Source organism: Pyricularia oryzae, chromosome 3, assembly GCF_000002495.2.
Source record: "Pyricularia oryzae 70-15 chromosome 3, whole genome shotgun sequence".
Taxonomy (NCBI): Eukaryota; Fungi; Ascomycota; class Sordariomycetes; order Magnaporthales; family Pyriculariaceae; genus Pyricularia; species Pyricularia oryzae.
This window is the reverse complement of record NC_017849.1, coordinates 2,300,490-2,317,086: the sequence shown is the minus strand read 5'-3', so window position 1 is coordinate 2,317,086 and position 16,597 is coordinate 2,300,490. Positions and strand designations below refer to the sequence as shown.

The following is a 16,597-nucleotide window of genomic DNA, read 5'->3' as shown; positions in this document are numbered from 1 at the left end:
GAAACAGTAAATTTCACAGCCATGGTGAGTAAGATTAATAAACGCTTGGTTTAGTGTAAGCTACAAAGCTTCTTCGCTATGTTAAACTCCACTCCACATATGGGTGCACGCTGGGGCAAGCTTCCCACGTATTTCACCACACAGCTTCTGCAGCATGTCACAAACTCATACCGTGAATTTCACGGCCGTCTTAGATATCAAGAGACGCTGAGATTTGACCCTCTCGCAACCGAAGGCCCTGGCTGACCGTCTGCCGCTACAAGGCCGTCTTCGCCCGTGGCCTCCACCATCTTTGCAAACAGCCCATTGGAATCCCTGATCAGAGTCTCCCAGCAGCCCACCTGGACGATCCTCCCCTCGTCCATCACGACAATCTTGTCATAGTCCCGGATGGTCTGCAGCCTGTGCGCGATGGTGACGAGGGTACGGCCCTTTGGAGCAGCATCCTGCTCGTAGGTTGTCTGTATGCTCGGTCTTGACTGGGCTGCACCACGCTGTGTCGACAAACTCCCGCCTTCATCCATGTCGCTATTGCTGCTGTTTCCGCCGCGGCCAGCTTCGGACGGTAGGCCGACCTCGCGCCGGATAACCGCTTGGATTGCCCTGTCCATTTTAGGATCCATGGACGATGTGGCCTCATCCATGAGGAACACCTTGCCCGCTCTACCGTTGTTCGCCCGGCCGCGCACCAGAGCCCGAGCGAGCGAGAGGACCTGCCGCTCACCATGGGAGAAGTTCTGCCCGCCCGCCCCGACCTGCGTGGAAAGACGTATAGTAGTGCCTCGGTGATTGACAAGCATCCCATCATTGAGGTAGGCGCTGCTGGGGCCGGTTTCCTCAGTTCTGATGGCACAGTGGCCTTCATTCTGGGTATCTATTTCCGATTCCAAACGGGAGATTCGAAGGCCTGCGAAATTGATATCTCTGGGTCGTCTTTCTGTAGGCAAATTGCGTGTCCAACTGTAAAGTCTAGCTGCGGCATTGACTGCCTTGCTGTAGACACTCCATGGCCAACCGGTAACTGGAGACGGTGCAGCACCTGCAAGATGCCGTGGCAGCAGTGGGCTATGCTCCGATGTCTCTTCGGTGGAGGGAATATGTAGAATAGTCACGGCAGCATCGTCCTGGCTGGGCGTTTCCGTATCGCTGAGCGCCTCGACATTCCAACCAGCCGCTTTGGCACAGTCTTTCAGCGTCTTGTAGAGTAACTTGTCCTCAATGCTCTCACCAAGTGTTAGGTTGTCACGAATCGAACCGTTGAATAGTACGGCGTCTTGAGGGATATACGCAACGCTTCCACGCAACCTTTTACGCGACACAGCCCTGATGTCAACTCCGTCGATCTCGACGCTGCCTGATACAACTTGCGTGCGACGGAGAAGAGTCTGGATGATGGAAGACTTTCCTGCCCCTGTCCGGCCGACTATCGCGACCCTCTCGCCTGGCTTGATCTCCAGAGTAACGTCCTTAAGAACCAATTTGTCGCTTTGGTCATACTTGGCCGTTACGTTCGTAAACCTGATACTTCCGCATCTCGGCCAGACTCCATCCTCCATGTTATATATTGTGTGCTCACTGTCGTCTATATCTTCTGGCTCGGCCTCAGCAAGATGCAGAATCCGGGTGAGCTGTTGGTGGTCGCGGGGGCTTCAGTTAACAGGTGCGTGATCATCCAGGGAATCATAGACTGTCCGATCTTCCCGGTTTTCAACTTACGGCATTTATTTCCATATCGAGATCACTCCAGGCCTTTATCAACTTCAGGCTGACATCCCCTAGAGCAACAGCATGGTGTATCGACAAAGCCAAACTGGCCGCTGGTGTACCGTTGCTCAACAGAGAATCCTTCCTCAAGAGCGCAATGGCCCCTGCTGCCACAGAGAGTAGCATGGCCAGGGCCTCAACGTGAATGGCTAGCCATCGGCCGAGATTGAGCTGTGTAGCTAGGGCTCGCGAGTAGACAAGGAGCTTGTGCGCCAACATCTTCCCAAACACGACTCTCATGGCAGTCGGTCCAGGATCCCTCGCGGCCCGCAAGATAGCCAGACCCCCGAGAGTCTCCGAGTATAGAGTAAACACGGGGCTCCGGGCTGCCTGAACGAGATTCTTGACGGGCCTTGTAGTTTTGCTGTAAGCGCGGCCGACTACAGCGGCGAGGACGCAGCAGGTCAGGGCCGGCCAGATAAAATCAGTTATGATTGACGCCGTGACCACGATGCGCGAGATGGTCTGCAGCACCAGCCGAATGACGTTCAGCAAGCTCCGCCCGAGGTCGGTGTCGAGCGAATCTAGGTCCTTGGTGAGGCAGGTGACGATGCTTCCCGGGATCTCTTGCGAGTGCCACTTTGGGGATGCCTCCATGATTGCCAGGACTGCCTCGTTGTTGAGCCGGTTGGCCGCCTGCCAGGCACCGCGGGCAAACATGATGTGCATACCCATGGTGAGGCCAGCCTCGACAAGGGAAAGCCCAAAGAATATAACCAGATGACCTTTGGGACCCGAGAAATATTTGCCGTGGTCTACATCCGAGCTTTGAGCCCACTTTGACAGAGCCCATGGCGGCAGAAGGGGTACAAGGCTGGCCGCTAACGTGACGAGACAGCAAACGGCCCAGTACCTAGAACCGCCAAACCTTTGTAAGTACTGCCATATAGCGATGACTAATTTGAAGAGAAGTTAGTACGGTGATATTTGTACGCTGAACATCAAACATGAAGCCATGACAATGGTTTGTAAAGCTTCATACATAGCGCTTGATCCCTTTGGCCCTTGGCAGCACCTTTATTGACATCCTCGCTCGTCTGGTATTTGCTCAACGCCAAGAGGCCAGTCGGTCTGCTGTTGGGCTTGGAAGCTACCGAGAGCTTTTGGGTCTCAGGAGTAGCGGTGATATTGTCATTGGATGTTGCCACGGCCCCGAGGTCATGTCTCGGAGATATTCGAGCCGGATGATAAGTGCGTACAACTTCACCATTACGCATCTTTATCACAGCTGCAGCTTGCCCCCTGATTGAGGCCAACTGAGTCACAAGAAGAACTGTCTTGTTGTCCAAAAGAGAACCTTCTCCACAGAAGCATTCTTGCCACACTTTGGCTATGGTACGGGTGTCGAGCGCCGCAAACACATCATCAAGCAAGACAAGAGATGCCGTGTCAGCTGCATATAGAGTTCGAGCCAGGGCGATGCGGCTCCGTTGACCACCTGTTTGTTGCATTGAGCGTTAGCTAGGGCGCCATTCTTCTTGTATACGTCGCATTCTGTTCATGTACCCAATGGCATCACATCGGTTTTGCGCCTTACCTGATAGGCTCGAGCCATTGGGTCCTACGGCAGTCTCATCGCCATGGGGTAACAATGCAAGGTCAGGGTTGAGCGAGCACGCCTGAACAACCCTGTGGTATCTCTGCTCATCGAAACCTTTTCCAAGAATGATGTTTAGCTTTATGCTTTGGTTCATCAGCCAAGGTGTCTGAGATGCATAGACAATGTCCCTAGGCCGCGTCATGAAGGCATCTCCACCATCCATCAGAGTCTCGCCGAGAATTGATCTTAAGAGCATTGTCTTCCCACTCCCGCTCTTACCCGTGAGAACATTGAGTTGCCCTTCGACCAAATCGTGCACGTCTAGATTGATGTTTTTGAGTGCTAACATGGTGTCACTCCGGCGCCTATAAAATGATGCGTTATGTATACTTAGGCTGCCTGTAGGATAAGTTGTCAACGGCGTCACACTTTTGAAATACTTGTCTAGCCTGTTGAGCGATATCAAGGCCGATTCGTACTTTCGAACCGTGGCGTTGACAGTAGTAAGGCCTGCACGAAGCGAACCGCAGAGTGATACTGTTGTAAATGCCAGAGATGCCGACAGTGGGTGATTTCCCCATGCAAAGGGAATGAACATTGCCAGAACCATGGAAACGGGTATGGCCTCAATGACTTGACTGGAGATGGCATACCAAAGGTTGTAGGTCCAGAGATGTGCCAGCTCTTCAGCGCGGACCTTGCCAATAGCCACCGCGGCCAAGTCTTCCCAAGAAAGCTGCTTCAGGCACTGGATTGAGGTAGTGTACTCGTGTAGAAGCGACACTCGACGATCTTGGGCTTTCTTGACAGCCTTCTTGGCCTTAGCTATCCTGGTAGCGGCGAGCTTTGCCAGACGAAGACCAGCAAGAACAACGATAAGCCCGGGGACAGCCCGCCAACCCAGTAGATCCCAAAGCATCCAAGTTGCCAGCATAAGTCCTAGCGGAATGTTGAAGGCGGTGATAATAAAGTCCCTTGCTTTATAGACTTCATCAATATCAGAGGACATGAGATTTACCAGCTTCCCAGCCGCTGTAGCCTTAGCCCCTTTCGACTTCTTCTTGGCCTTTGCCTTGCTACCTGCACTCTCGAGCAGCGCAGTCACGACGCAGTCGTCAATTTCCAAGCTTTCCATTGCTGTGTGGTAAAGCTCCTGGGTCATTGAGGACTTGAAACGCACGCAAAGCTGAGTAGAAATCGCGTAGTACTGCTGAACGAAAACTGCTCGCATAAAGTATCCCAGCCCGCCCAGGATAACCTAGATCCATGGGTTGAGGCTTGGCTGCTCCCTACTTTCGACAGATGAAAGCAAATGCTTCATTGCAAACGGCGACAGGAGTGCAAAGACGGCAGCAAGCGAGGTCCACAATATCATACGAGTCAGTTGAGGCAAGAGGAAGACGACGGTAGTCCAAGCAGTTGTTCTCGTGGGAATAGTCGCCTGCAAAAACTCCGGGCCAGGAGAAGGGAACCAGAAGAGCGACGGCCAGTATCTGTGGGACAGAAACGGAAGAAAGCCAAATCCGTTGGCGAACCAGCTTGGCCTCACATACCAGGGCAGTGGGCTTGAGAACCTTGCATTTCGAATCTCCTCGAGAAGCAGAACAGGGCGATCTGATCTGGAAAGCATCGGTAGGTCTTCCAAGTTGATGCAGCCGTCTTTGTGCCAAGCTTTGTGGACTATACCATACAGCCACCCATACCAGAAGAAGCCGTTCAGCCAGGACGTTGATTCTTGTGTACTCGGTAATGTGCTATCCTCTTCTTCCATACCGACTTCTGTGAGCCTCAGAAGCGCCACTGGGAGAGGCCGCTCAAGCGGTGTCAGCGCAGTGGCCAGCAAAGCTATCGCGAGAGAAGTCATGGCGTAATCCAATACACGATTCTGTTTATGGTCTGAAGCGTTGTCGAGCCAAGGAAGCAGCTCTTGGGCAGTTAGAAGAACGAGAAGTCCGCAAAGTAGCCCGACTCCATGGACCAGGTATATTTTCCGATGCCGCGGCTTAGTACTGGTCACAAACTGTCCTATTCCGCAGAGACAGATAATCATGATGATAGATATTGCATAATCTCTTACGCTGTTCTCGTAAGCGTTAAAGATCATGAGCGAGAATGCCATAAGACGAGCGATGAGGGAGACTGAATCTAATAAGTTTGCTTGTAGGTGAAATCTTCTGTCGTCGACGCCGTTCAGAGTTGAATATGTTTCCTTGGAGATGTCACTCGAGCGCCCGGTCCACAGTGTCATCAGCAAGGACAGAAGGCCTAGGCCCGCCAGGCCCAGCTGAACAGGAGCACTGGACGACAATCCTGCGACATTAGCGATCCATGGAATTCCTTTCCCACTAATGCAGAAAGACACCTGATTATCAGTGCTGTTGCTAAGCGCTTGAGGTATAGCGAGGTTTCCAGACTCACCTTGGCAGTAATGTCAAAGCGTCATTGATTTGGTTGCGCGTGAGGGTGGAAATTCGGGACAGCTTTTGTACAGGAAGAGAGATACGAGCCTCTTCCATAGTTGCGCGCAGAGAAATGGGAGGGCGCAAGCTGTTGTCGAAAGATATTTTTTAGCAGATCGAGTTCAGTCTTGAGCCTTTCAGAATCCCAGTCTTCTCCGCTCCAGCATTTTCCATTCTCGACAGGGAAGAATAGTCGATCAAATATCAGTAAAAAGAATCCAGGATGGCCTTTTGGCGAAAGCATGATAGCATCGAGCCAGAGCCGTAAAGTGACCAAGGAATTCTGCTCTCGGTTGCTAACCATGTACTGACGGTCCACGTGGTCTAATCGATGCTGGTTTGATGTAAGTTTAATCAGTTATGGCCAAAGAGCGCATTGCCGTCAAGACACCCCTGAACAAATCTTTGTTTTTGGGATCTGGAAGGCTCTCACAAGCTTATCAAAGGTCACCAAAGCCACTCAACTACCCTTGTTTGCATATTGGACGTCATACCCTCGGGATGATTCACAATCACGACTTCCGCTGCCTTGTACGAGCGTCTTCAAACGCCTGGTCGCTGTATGCAGTTAACGCTATTAGTTTTAAAGTGGGATGAGCGTCGTGGATTGATTGCCGCTGAACCCATGCAGTGTTGGCAAGTTTTTTTTTTTTTTTTTTTTTTTTTGAAACGCGAATTCGGGAAAGAGTTGATTTGCAATCACAAATGCCATCAGCAAATGGAGGTAGGCGAGATTGAGGTGATAAGAAAGTTTCGCTGAGAAAGAGAGAGAAAAAAAAGTACTTGGTACGTATTGAGTCTTTGATCTGGCCTGATACTTGAGGTCACGATATCTTGGGGTCCTCTCATGAAAAGAAAGGTCAAGGCAGCAACATTGATAGGCACAAAGAGACGGTATAGTGAGGCAAGGGCCAACGAGGGAGGATGCATTCCATAGTACAACCAAGATATGCCTGTATCCAGTGAGTGAGGATACAATATGATAAAGATGCATATCGCATGTACTTGTGCAATACCCAATACATGCATACTGGCTGTCAAACTGAGATTCGAGTTTGTTCATAGGTAAATACCTACCTACACATAGGTCGGTTTCATACGAAGTAGGAATGTGAAAGTGGTTCTTTATCGCTCGCAAGTGTGATGTTTCGCTTGTTGCCAGGCCAGCCAACAAACAAGGGACGGCAATTGATGGGGAGCTATAGTGGGGTTCCCAGCGCAGTATACTTTTTCTTTTTCTTTTTTCTTCGAGCGGGGCTTGGGATCTGTTGTCATCCATCCACTGATAGATGTCTCAAACCCCTCACTGTCAATCAAGTTAAATACAGACAGTTGCAACTCGAAGAAGCACAAAGGATTCGTTCATCCGTTCCACCAAGGTGTATCGGGATAGCGTTCGGGAAGTGCATAAATCACAAGGTATCTATCTGTCAATCATTTATCATCTTCAAGAGCGATCCGAGCTTCCGCCCCCTTGGTGGCATTTGTTGCGATTTACAAAGCCTACAGTAGTCGTTTGTCATTTGTGGGCGGTTTGAACTCTGTATCGCTGGCACTGTTTGGCCGAAAGCATGGTGCCCTCGCTAGGTAGGTAGGTACCTATCTAGTTCTATGGGAAGCCATGAGAAGGTGGGCGGGGTATTGATGGATGGCAACAAGCATTGATCCGTTGGCTGATGATTGTCCTTGTTTCCATCCATGGCTATCACGCCTTTACCATAGTAGTGCCTTTAGCGACAAGGCGACTAGCGATGCATCGATTGCGGGCAGCAGGGCAGCAAGGCAGGTTGCAGGCCCCCGACCGGCGGTACCTGCCGCTTTAGTCCAGGGTGCCCATCCCTTGCATGCAACCTTTAGGCAATTGCAACGTACGGTAACGTCATGGCTTCCATTCCATGTTGTTGATGTTGACGAAAATGGAAGGGGAGGGGTTTAGCTTACCTCTTTTGCCCTTCTTGGCATCTCGTTTCTAGGTGGTCGACGCATCGTTGATTGGAGCCATCGATCATAAAGTTGAATGAATACGAGCTTTCGGGCATTTCAATACTCGCATTCTTTCTATGTACCTGTCGTCGCATTGTTATTTTCAGCCCTTATCCAACTCGCCTGACAACGCCTGACAACCCTTGGCAGCCCACCCTTCGTGTCCTAGAGTCTAGAAAAATCTGTATACTTCCATGCCGACCTACCCTTACTTGACCTTTGACATCTTCATTCGAGCCTCTCTGCCTCAACGTAAATCAACCTAGTTCTAGTATTCTCCACGGCCCATAGATATAACTAAGGCTCACCAACCCTGTAGCGCACATCTGCCTCGGGTTACCCGCTTCGAGTATGCGTTTCCTTTCGATCCTAGTGGTTTTGGCCACGGCACAGCTGGCGACATGTCAACAATATCACACGGGATTTAACTACGGCAGCACCTTCACAACTGGAGCTGCAAAAACGCAAGCAGACTTCGCAAAGGAGTTCAGGAGTGCTGCCAGCTTATCGGGAGCCCCACAAGGCTTTGTAAAGTCCCCCATTCCTTGATAGTTCATCTTGTTGGGGTTGTATTACATCTGCTGACACTTGATTAGACAAGTGCTCGCTTGTATACCAATATCCAAGATGGCACGCCCAATGACCCTATATCTGCGATTCCTGCAGCCATTGAGACAAAGACGTCGCTGCTACTGGGACTATGGGCGTCGGCTGGTGCCCCAGCATTCGCAAACGAATTGGAGTCACTGAGGAAATCTATTAGCACTTATGGTGATCGGCTCAAAGGAGTTGTTTTGGGAATTTCGGTAGGCTCCGAGGACCTGTATCGGAATTCCCCGACTGGTAAAGCCAACAAAGAGAATGCCGGGGCCGACCCCGGAACTATCGTCGATTATATCGCGCAGACCCGCGCTGTCATCAAAGGCACTGTTCTTGACGGAGTTCCCGTATGTTTAGACCTGCGTATAACACTTGACTGACGCTCACTAACAACAATCTTACAGATCGGTCATGTTGATACCTGGACAGAGTGGGTCAACGTGGGCAGAAATCAGGCCGTCATCAACGCTGTCGACTGGCTCGGATTTGACGGATATCCTTATTTCGAAACAACCGCAGCTCAAGGCAACTCCATCGATCAGAACAAAGCCCTCTTTGACAGCTCGCTTCAGTCAACAAGGAATGTTGCGGCCGGTAAAGCCGTTTGGATTACCGAGACCGGCTTCCCTGTTAGTGGAAAGACGAGCGGTAGCGCCCTACCTAGCGTCGAGAACGCCAGGAAGTACTGGCAACAGGTCGGCTGCGCTATTGTTGGCAGCATGAACGTGTATTGGTACACTTTGCAGGATGCAGCTCCCAATACCCCGAATCCATCTTTTGGCATTCTCGACTCAAGCGGCAAGCAACTATACGACCTGTCCTGCAACAAGGCTGCTGATACAGCACGCTCATCTGGCTCCTCGCCAGGGACTGAGTCTCCAGGGGCTTCTGACGCTGTGGAACCACCTTTGAATCCAGACAGCAGAATATCACTGGGAGCCACCGGCCAACAAGCAAACGTCTTCTCAATCCAAACTCAGACGTCGGTAGCTGGCATAGGTGAAGCTTCTCCATCAAGTGCTGCCAGTGATGGCGATTCCTCTATCGGGTTTACAATCCAGACAGAGACATCCATTACCAACACTGCTACTCCTGAGCCAACATCTGCCATTACGTCAGGGTCGACCGCATCTCCTGTCTCTTCCAGCCGCGACCCCACCGCTACGCAGACACAGTCAGAGACTGGTGTGCCCGGTCTTGGTGCTGCCGTCAACGCAGGCTCCTTTGCAGCTGCTTTTGCTGCAATTCTAGGTGCCGTATTCTATTTATGAATCGGCATCGTGACACAGACTATGAGTCCAACGGCTCAACCTCATTCAATAATAATGATACCCTAGTAATTGGCTATGCTTGTCCCTTGAAGCCAACGCATTGATCTCGAGTATAAACTTGTAATTAGCCTAAACTTTGAATTCAGGAAAACGGCGCTGGATTTTTATGGTTACGGTTACATGTACCTACCTATGCCACTCTTATAATTTTAGAATAAAAATGTCAACAAGAGAGCTTTGAGTACCTTTGTTTGCCTAGTATCTACCCGCCTGCACCATTCTACACTACTGGCACTGACACCCTGTATTTTCAGGGGCTTATCGACTTCCCAACGATACAAATAAGAAGATGCGATTCTGTTGTGACCAGGGACTACACACAAACAACAGGGGACCAGAACCAGTCTAGCACTAGAACTAGAACATAGATCATAACTGACAGTTGAATGGCAAAGAGAGTGCAGTCAACTTGACTTCATAAATCAACCTTTCTGCCTCAAATTATGGGCGAAAGGTAATACTCCATGATGGCGTACACCAGCTCGAAAAAGACCTCCTTGTGCTTCATTACGGCATCATCCGGCGGTGGCAAAAGGCCAGCCATGCGCCAAATGCCACCATCCTCCGCCTCGGCTGTGTCCAGATCCTTGAGCTTCTGAACAAGGCTCTTGAAATGCTTTTCGTTTCTAAACAGCCCTTCCAGCGCCCTCTTGTCCAGCACCCTCTGCACAATGTTGCCGTCTATCTGCAGCATAAACCCGCCATCGTACACGGGCTCGGGCTCTTCCTGCCAATCCTCTGCATAACGCCAGATGAAGGGGCAGATCTCGGGGGTCCCCATGGCTAGGTTGACCACCAGCCTCAAGACGCCCCAGGCCTCGACGCCAATGATCTGAAAGTGCTGCAGGCGTCCGTCGACCGATATTCCCAGCGTTTCCATCCCGTCGCACTTCATTATTCCGTAGCCGGCCGTCCGCTGTGCCGCAGCCCAGCCGGGCCTGGTGCGCGCTGCTACCATCTTCCTGACCGAGGAAGGCAGTTCCGCTTCGAACAACACCTCGCAGTTGCAGCCTGGCTGTCTCCACGGCACCCACAGCCCGGTCAGGGCGCGCGTCATATCTGTTGTGAGGTATATCGAGCTCCCTTCCATGTTGCCCTGCCCGATCGAATGCAGGCCTTGACGCTCAAAGGGGTCCGAATGTGAATGCGTCATCTCCGTGGCTCTATCATCTCGGTGAGAGAGAACAATGACCGAGTGGTGCATCGTTGTCACAATGACATGGCTTGCCAACCTACGTTCCAGGCTCTGTGCATCCGATTCTTTGCTCGCCTCTTCCTCCGGCTCTGACAAGTCACCGTCGGCTGCCTTTTGCTTTCCTTTACCTGTCTTTCCACTTCTCATGGCCAGCCTGGCACCATCACGATTCCAGCCCGGTGGTTGGTCTTGTTCATTCTCAGCCCTGCCGCCATCCCAAACCGATAGGGCCTTGGCGGGAGATTGAAGGTCAAAAGTCTTCCAAACTACAAGCTTCTTCTGAATGTTGTCGAGTATCTCCCATTTTAGTGTCGAGCCCTGGCAGTATATTATACCATCCTGGTGGCCAATAATGCAGTGCACAGGCCCCGTAGCCCTTCGCTTGAATCGGGTGTAGTACTTGATCTTTCTCTTTCCCCCTGTCCTGCTATCCGCCATGTTCGTTGCCGTGATCACTTGTATGCCGGCAGATCGCGAGCCAACCAGGATGAATGCGAATTTATGCTTGGATTTCTGATAGATCCACTCTGACAGGCTCAATATGGTATCCCCCTTAACCCCAAGCCCGGCAACATACTGAGATGACTCATCGTCTTGTTTGACCGGGTAAGCAATGTCCTCCCCAGTCTCCAAGTCGATGAACTTTAGCGTGGTCTTGCTTGCTTTGTCAATCACTCCAACCACGAGACAATTCAATACGTGGGAGTATATGGCAGTGGTTGGCGTCACACCCAAGGATATCGTCCACGGGACTTGCCGGGGTTTCAGGAGTACCTCGGCGAGAACGATCTGGTTACCCGTTGTAAGCATTAACGGAAGATGTTGAGGGGTTCGTGCCAGCTGGGCATCCAGGGCAGTAGCTGATACAATGGGAATAGTGGAAGGGGCCGGCGTTGACTTTGGGCCTTCGGTCGGCTTCAGCTCTTGGGTGTCGACTGGCCAAACGCGATACTTCTCTCTGAAATTTTTTGTTCTTTTGCTGTCAAAGCCGGTAAGAATCCACAGTTTCGAGTCGCAACAGACAGTGACCATATCCCTCCTGTCGCCGAATCCGAAGTCACTTGTGGTCACAGGAGTTAAACCGAATTTTTCGGTACAAACGACTGATTCTTCCCCACGTGAAGCAAAAGTAATAACTGAACCTTCGCGGGTACCAAGAACTAGAACAGAATATTCATCTATCTCGGCGGTAGAGATACTAACGTATCCGCCGATGGTGGTATGCGGTATACTGCTTGAGTCGAAGCTAGGTAGCGGGAGAGAACTAGCCGGATCTGCACCCAGAATAAGTAAGGTTGTCAAAAGGGAGGAAACTTCAGGACAGGAGAGCATGCATATCCTACCTGGAGCGATGGGGACAATTTCAAGTCTGCCTGCATCCAGCCCGTCAAGCGACAAGCGTGCCAAGCTTGGCACGTTGTCAAGCCATAGACCGGCAAAAACATGCCTGACACCACGGAATGTGCCAGAGGCCAAGCAAGTTACCTCACCCTGAACCGGGAAGCTTCTGACCACGGATGGTGACAAGTCGGGCTCAATACGGCACAGGTGGATGTGCGTGCTATGGTTTGTCGTCGCCGAGAGCAAGACAAATTCGTCCAACGCAGCTGCGTGTGTAAACACCATATCCTCTCCAGGTGTATTGTGAGTGAACAGGTCCCGAAGTCGCACTCGCACACTGGATAGGGGCGTTTGAAGGAGGTCTTCATCGCCCCGTGGATGATTTTGCTCAACTTGGCTAGAAGGCCATTGATAGCTTTCAGGCGGTGCAGCCACACAGGCTAAGTGAGTTTCAGTGACCTGTAAGATGACACGCTTGGATATAGCATGAGCAACATAGGTCTGTGAAAGGAGATCAAACCCAGCATCCTCTTCAGGGCAGCTAAGCTCGGACAGGTCATCGGAAAGGTGCAGTAGGGTCGACCGGTCCGGGGTTGTCAGAATCAAATAATGGCCGGATCCTGAGGCCGTCGTGGTGGCGGGTAGCAGCCATGCCTTGGTGGTCGTGGGGTCGCAGTCAAGCTGAACCCCGATATCAGCTTGAAAGCCATGGCGATACTCTATAACGGCGCCACTCGCGGCTTTCCCCGAGGTTGCGAACAATCGATCAGGACTTTGTTGAAATCCAATCGTCCTCGTGCCACTCACACTTCTCCCACGACTATCAACTTCATGGACGGTATGGGAATCGTGCGTATTGACCATATCAAGGGCAGGAGCCCAATTAGGGAGGTGCATAAGATACTCTGGGGCAGCTCTCGCTTTCACCTGGTTCCAATAGCAAAAGGGTGTTAGCATCATCCGGTCTCCTCCATTGTTGACAAACTGAAATATCAACTTGCCTTCCAAACAACACCCGGCCCTGCATCTCCAGCCGCCACGAGAATGTCGCTAGGGGTGTCGTCAAACAGCACTCCAAATGCAGTTGAGATACTGCATCGCATACGACCCACTGAAGACGCCTCTACGTCGACATCATCATTGACGAAAAGCATTTCGACACAGCCGTCTTCTCTCGCAATATATACGCAATCAGAACCGTATTGAGACAGGCGGAAGGGTCGGGCCCATGAGGCCCACAACGGTGTTGCGTTGCCGGTATAATATTCCGATGGGGGTTTAGATTCAACGATTAGCTCGCTGAACTCAGGGGGAGCAAGCTGAGCGTCCTTGACGATGCAGAAAGTATCTCTGTAGACGGCAATGAAGGATGTGCCCACCCTCAATGGGATAAGAAAAAGTGGTAATTGGTTCTGCGCGGACAAACGATGGCCATTAGCCTCCTGAGATAGAGCACCTCGAAGGGGTTCGCCCGCTTCCCAGTCATACAACACCATTCGGGTGTGACCGCCTCTGACAATGAACATCAGAAGTATGACCTCGCCCTCGTTGCCCTTTTTGGGGAAAAGAAACTCCATCATTTGCAAAACTCCGTTGTAGGTTCGAGGATGGAAGTTTTTGATTGGGTTGAGGTCAACCTGGTTCCGGTAACGACTTTCGAGAACCTGCCTGGACTCAAGTTCGCAGACTGTAAAAGTTGAGTCCGAAGAACTCAAAGCAATATAGCGCGAGCTGGGATCCACAGCGAGTTGGTGACCAAATGACGAGTTGGAGGCTTCTGGGAGTATGCTGCACTCTGATGTGACGAATTCAAAGCTGCCATACGAATTTGTGCGAAGCACCATGAAAATGCATTTACAGTTCTCCAGGAGTACGAGAAGCATCTGAGGTGCTAGCAACTCTTTTCGACTGTCGGTTTGAGGTGATTGAGAGCTTGAGTTGAGCATGTCTATATCCTCTTCGGCCGCCCTTTTGTTGGCTGGAAGCCCAAGACTGTCGGGGAGATTGCCAATGACGGCCGCTTTTCTGATGCGTTCATCGAAGTCATCTCTGCGAATCACATCATGGAGCTGACCATCTTCCATACGGTACTCGCGGATCTCGACAAAATAGTCCTAAGTTGCATACATCTACGTTAGACAACCCTTCTATAAAACGTAAGAAACATAAAAAGTACCATGGTGCTCCAGTTCTCAAAGTGTCATCGTATGCGATGTTGTCTGTGTCTCCGCGCGCTGACGGCGACGCAAGTGGGTGAATCAAGGAATTGAAACGGTTCTTCAGTGAAAAAAAGAACATACCCCGACAAAAGCAATATCGGCCTGATCAGCGCATCGCAGACGGCAAGGGAGGACATGTCTGACCACGGGGGATTCAACAACCGTCCTGGTGAAGATGCCGCATCTTGGAGCCTTGGCTACAGGAATCCTGGGCGCCTTGTCCACAGCCTTGGAATTTGAGGCTTTGAGAACAGCGTTCAGGTCAACAGTCTGTGTAACCCATTGTCCGTCTTGAAGGACGTTCGTCTGGAAAGACATGCTGAAAGAAATACTCAAAGCTGAGTATGTTGAAATATTGCAGGGTTGTCTCGGCCGGGAGTGGAACCGGCGGGACGCGCCGAGGAACTCTATCCGGGAAGTTGGCACGGGGGCTGTCGGTCTAGGGTTCGTGCCTCCGAATCTGCCACGGATAGCCAGCGTGTCCCAGCGGAAAAAAAAAAGATTTCCCGCTGTCCTGTTTAAGCCGGGTTGGGAGCTCCAACTTTGGTGTGACAGGAGCAACAACCCTCGAGCGTGAGCCACTCAGAAACCAAGGAGGGCTGGACTATTGAGTGTCTGTGCTTTTTTTGGGGGGAGGGGGGGGAGAGTGACGCTTGTCATGAAGTTCTGCGACAGGCTTGCATCCTCACAATTTCCAAAGCGAAATGTGCTTCAATCAGGAAAAGAGAGTGGATGGCTAAATGTTGGGAACCATGAGCCACTGGTTCGGGATAGTTTGCAGATCAAAAGCCCGGTTGTGTCCAGAGTGCAAGAAGCCCTAGTCGTCTGTGAATCAAAAGGTTATGCTATTCCTCGAGAGGATCACGGTTAGCCACCAGACAGACGGCACACCGATGATGATGACCTTAATAAAGGTGGCTTTTGGCTCTATTCGCCCAACCAACCCAGTCGGGCATTCGGGATGCGGGTCAAACGGTGGGCTTACCAGGATGGCGCAGAAAACTGCAAACTACCTTACGCCTGAACGGCCGTTTTCCTGGATTGATGGCGACTCTGGTTGAGTAGATGCAGGCGGGATGCTGAGCACTGCGTAAAGGTCGGCCGCATACAGTGGGCACTGTGGCGAGGTATCGAAGCGGGCGGCAAACCAGTGGGGATTGATTTGGGGGACCCAAGCTAGCGGGAAGCTTGAAAGTCGTCAACTAAGGTTTGCTTCTTTGGTCGACAGCGGGAATTTGTACGAGTTAACATTCCATTCCTGAAAGAATATGTCCAGACTGTCTGACAAGGTAAGTAAGGCAGGTATTTTGAACCTTTTTATTTTCCATGCGGGCAATAGACAGGCCCAGTCCTACAGAATAGAAGAAGCACATTCGCAAAACCCCACCAGGGAAGGCGCAACTCCTTTGCGCGGCCCGCCAGTGGAGGATACATTGTGCGCGGAATGGTGGGGCTCATCAGTGCCGCCGATGGCCGAGCTGCAGAGACCTGCCTGTTTAGAGGCCATGTCATAGGCAGCGGAACCCTCATCCACAAATCAACCGTACTGGAACCTATTAGCCTCGATGTAGGTACTTAAGCGAGGGCATTTGCTATCACTTTGTGCTGTGAACATGGACCAAAGGTTTATGGTATGTAATGTACTCCTTGGTTGCGGTTGGAGCCCGCGTGATGACGTGCGTCGCAAGCACTGGATGCATAATGGCATCTGTATTTGTATTATGTATGGTATGCTACAGTAACGGGAGTAATTAGGAATCAGAATCAGCATGCGTCCACATGATGCAAATCAGATTCGAAAGCCACTTGGTTCTTGGGACCTCTCACGCTCGAAGAATAAAACAGCGACATGTTCATTGTCGATTCCCAAGTCGCGTATTTTGGGCGAAACAAGACAATACTCAAGCTGGAGTCTAATCTGACCTGAATATCGTACTTGTTCATCCAACACAACTGAAAACGAGGCTTGCGAGGCTACTGCAAAGTAGATCCAGATAGGACTCGAAAAGTTCCTTTTCTGACATGTCACAAACCAAACTCAACCCCTGCCTGGTCGCTCCCAACCGGGCCAACCTGCAGGCCATTGCACAGTAGTATTGAATGAATATCGACACTGTTGAAACATGACCTAAACTGCCTTACCTACGGATACAAGTACGTACCTG

General features: G+C 51.1%; 5 protein-coding genes across 5 annotated transcripts; 3 read left to right on the top strand and 2 right to left on the bottom strand.

The window, feature by feature from the left end:
• Positions 1-16: 16 nt before the first annotated feature.
• On the bottom strand, positions 17-6,901 carry MGG_06024 (ABC transporter). The gene is made up of 6 exons (XM_003711825.1): positions 6,197-6,901; positions 5,723-6,097; positions 3,302-5,649; positions 2,747-3,202; positions 1,717-2,660; positions 17-1,628 (listed from the first exon to the last, which is right to left on the bottom strand). Exons 3-6 carry the CDS (start codon positions 4,533-4,535, stop codon positions 198-200), a joined length of 4,065 nt encoding a protein of 1,354 aa, XP_003711873.1. The 5' UTR covers positions 4,536-5,649; positions 5,723-6,097; positions 6,197-6,901; the 3' UTR covers positions 17-197.
• A 510-nt stretch (positions 6,902-7,411) lies between these two features.
• MGG_15231 (uncharacterized protein) lies at positions 7,412-7,774 on the top strand (the record flags this gene model as incomplete). The annotated part of the gene is made up of 2 exons (XM_003711824.1): positions 7,412-7,631; positions 7,737-7,774. The coding sequence occupies 2 exons, from the start codon at positions 7,412-7,414 to the stop codon at positions 7,772-7,774; spliced, it is 258 nt and encodes an 85-aa protein (XP_003711872.1).
• A 323-nt stretch (positions 7,775-8,097) lies between these two features.
• Positions 8,098-9,617, top strand: MGG_06023 (GPI-anchored cell wall beta-1,3-endoglucanase EglC; the record flags this gene model as incomplete). Its single annotated transcript, XM_003711823.1, has 3 exons — positions 8,098-8,274; positions 8,343-8,693; positions 8,751-9,617. The coding sequence occupies 3 exons, from the start codon at positions 8,098-8,100 to the stop codon at positions 9,615-9,617; spliced, it is 1,395 nt and encodes a 464-aa protein (XP_003711871.1).
• Positions 9,618-9,762: 145 nt separating this feature from the next.
• MGG_06022 (uncharacterized protein) lies at positions 9,763-15,752 on the bottom strand. Its single transcript, XM_003711822.1, has 5 exons — positions 15,418-15,752; positions 14,514-15,277; positions 13,215-14,327; positions 12,216-13,140; positions 9,763-12,146 (listed from the first exon to the last, which is right to left on the bottom strand). Exons 2-5 carry the CDS (start codon positions 14,748-14,750, stop codon positions 10,114-10,116), a joined length of 4,308 nt encoding a protein of 1,435 aa, XP_003711870.1. The 5' UTR covers positions 14,751-15,277; positions 15,418-15,752; the 3' UTR covers positions 9,763-10,113.
• On the top strand, positions 15,701-16,215 carry MGG_16740 (uncharacterized protein; the record flags this gene model as incomplete). Its single annotated transcript, XM_003711821.1, has 4 exons — positions 15,701-15,721; positions 15,823-15,999; positions 16,057-16,063; positions 16,172-16,215. The coding sequence occupies 4 exons, from the start codon at positions 15,701-15,703 to the stop codon at positions 16,213-16,215; spliced, it is 249 nt and encodes an 82-aa protein (XP_003711869.1).
• Between the last annotated feature and the right edge of the window lie 382 nt (positions 16,216-16,597).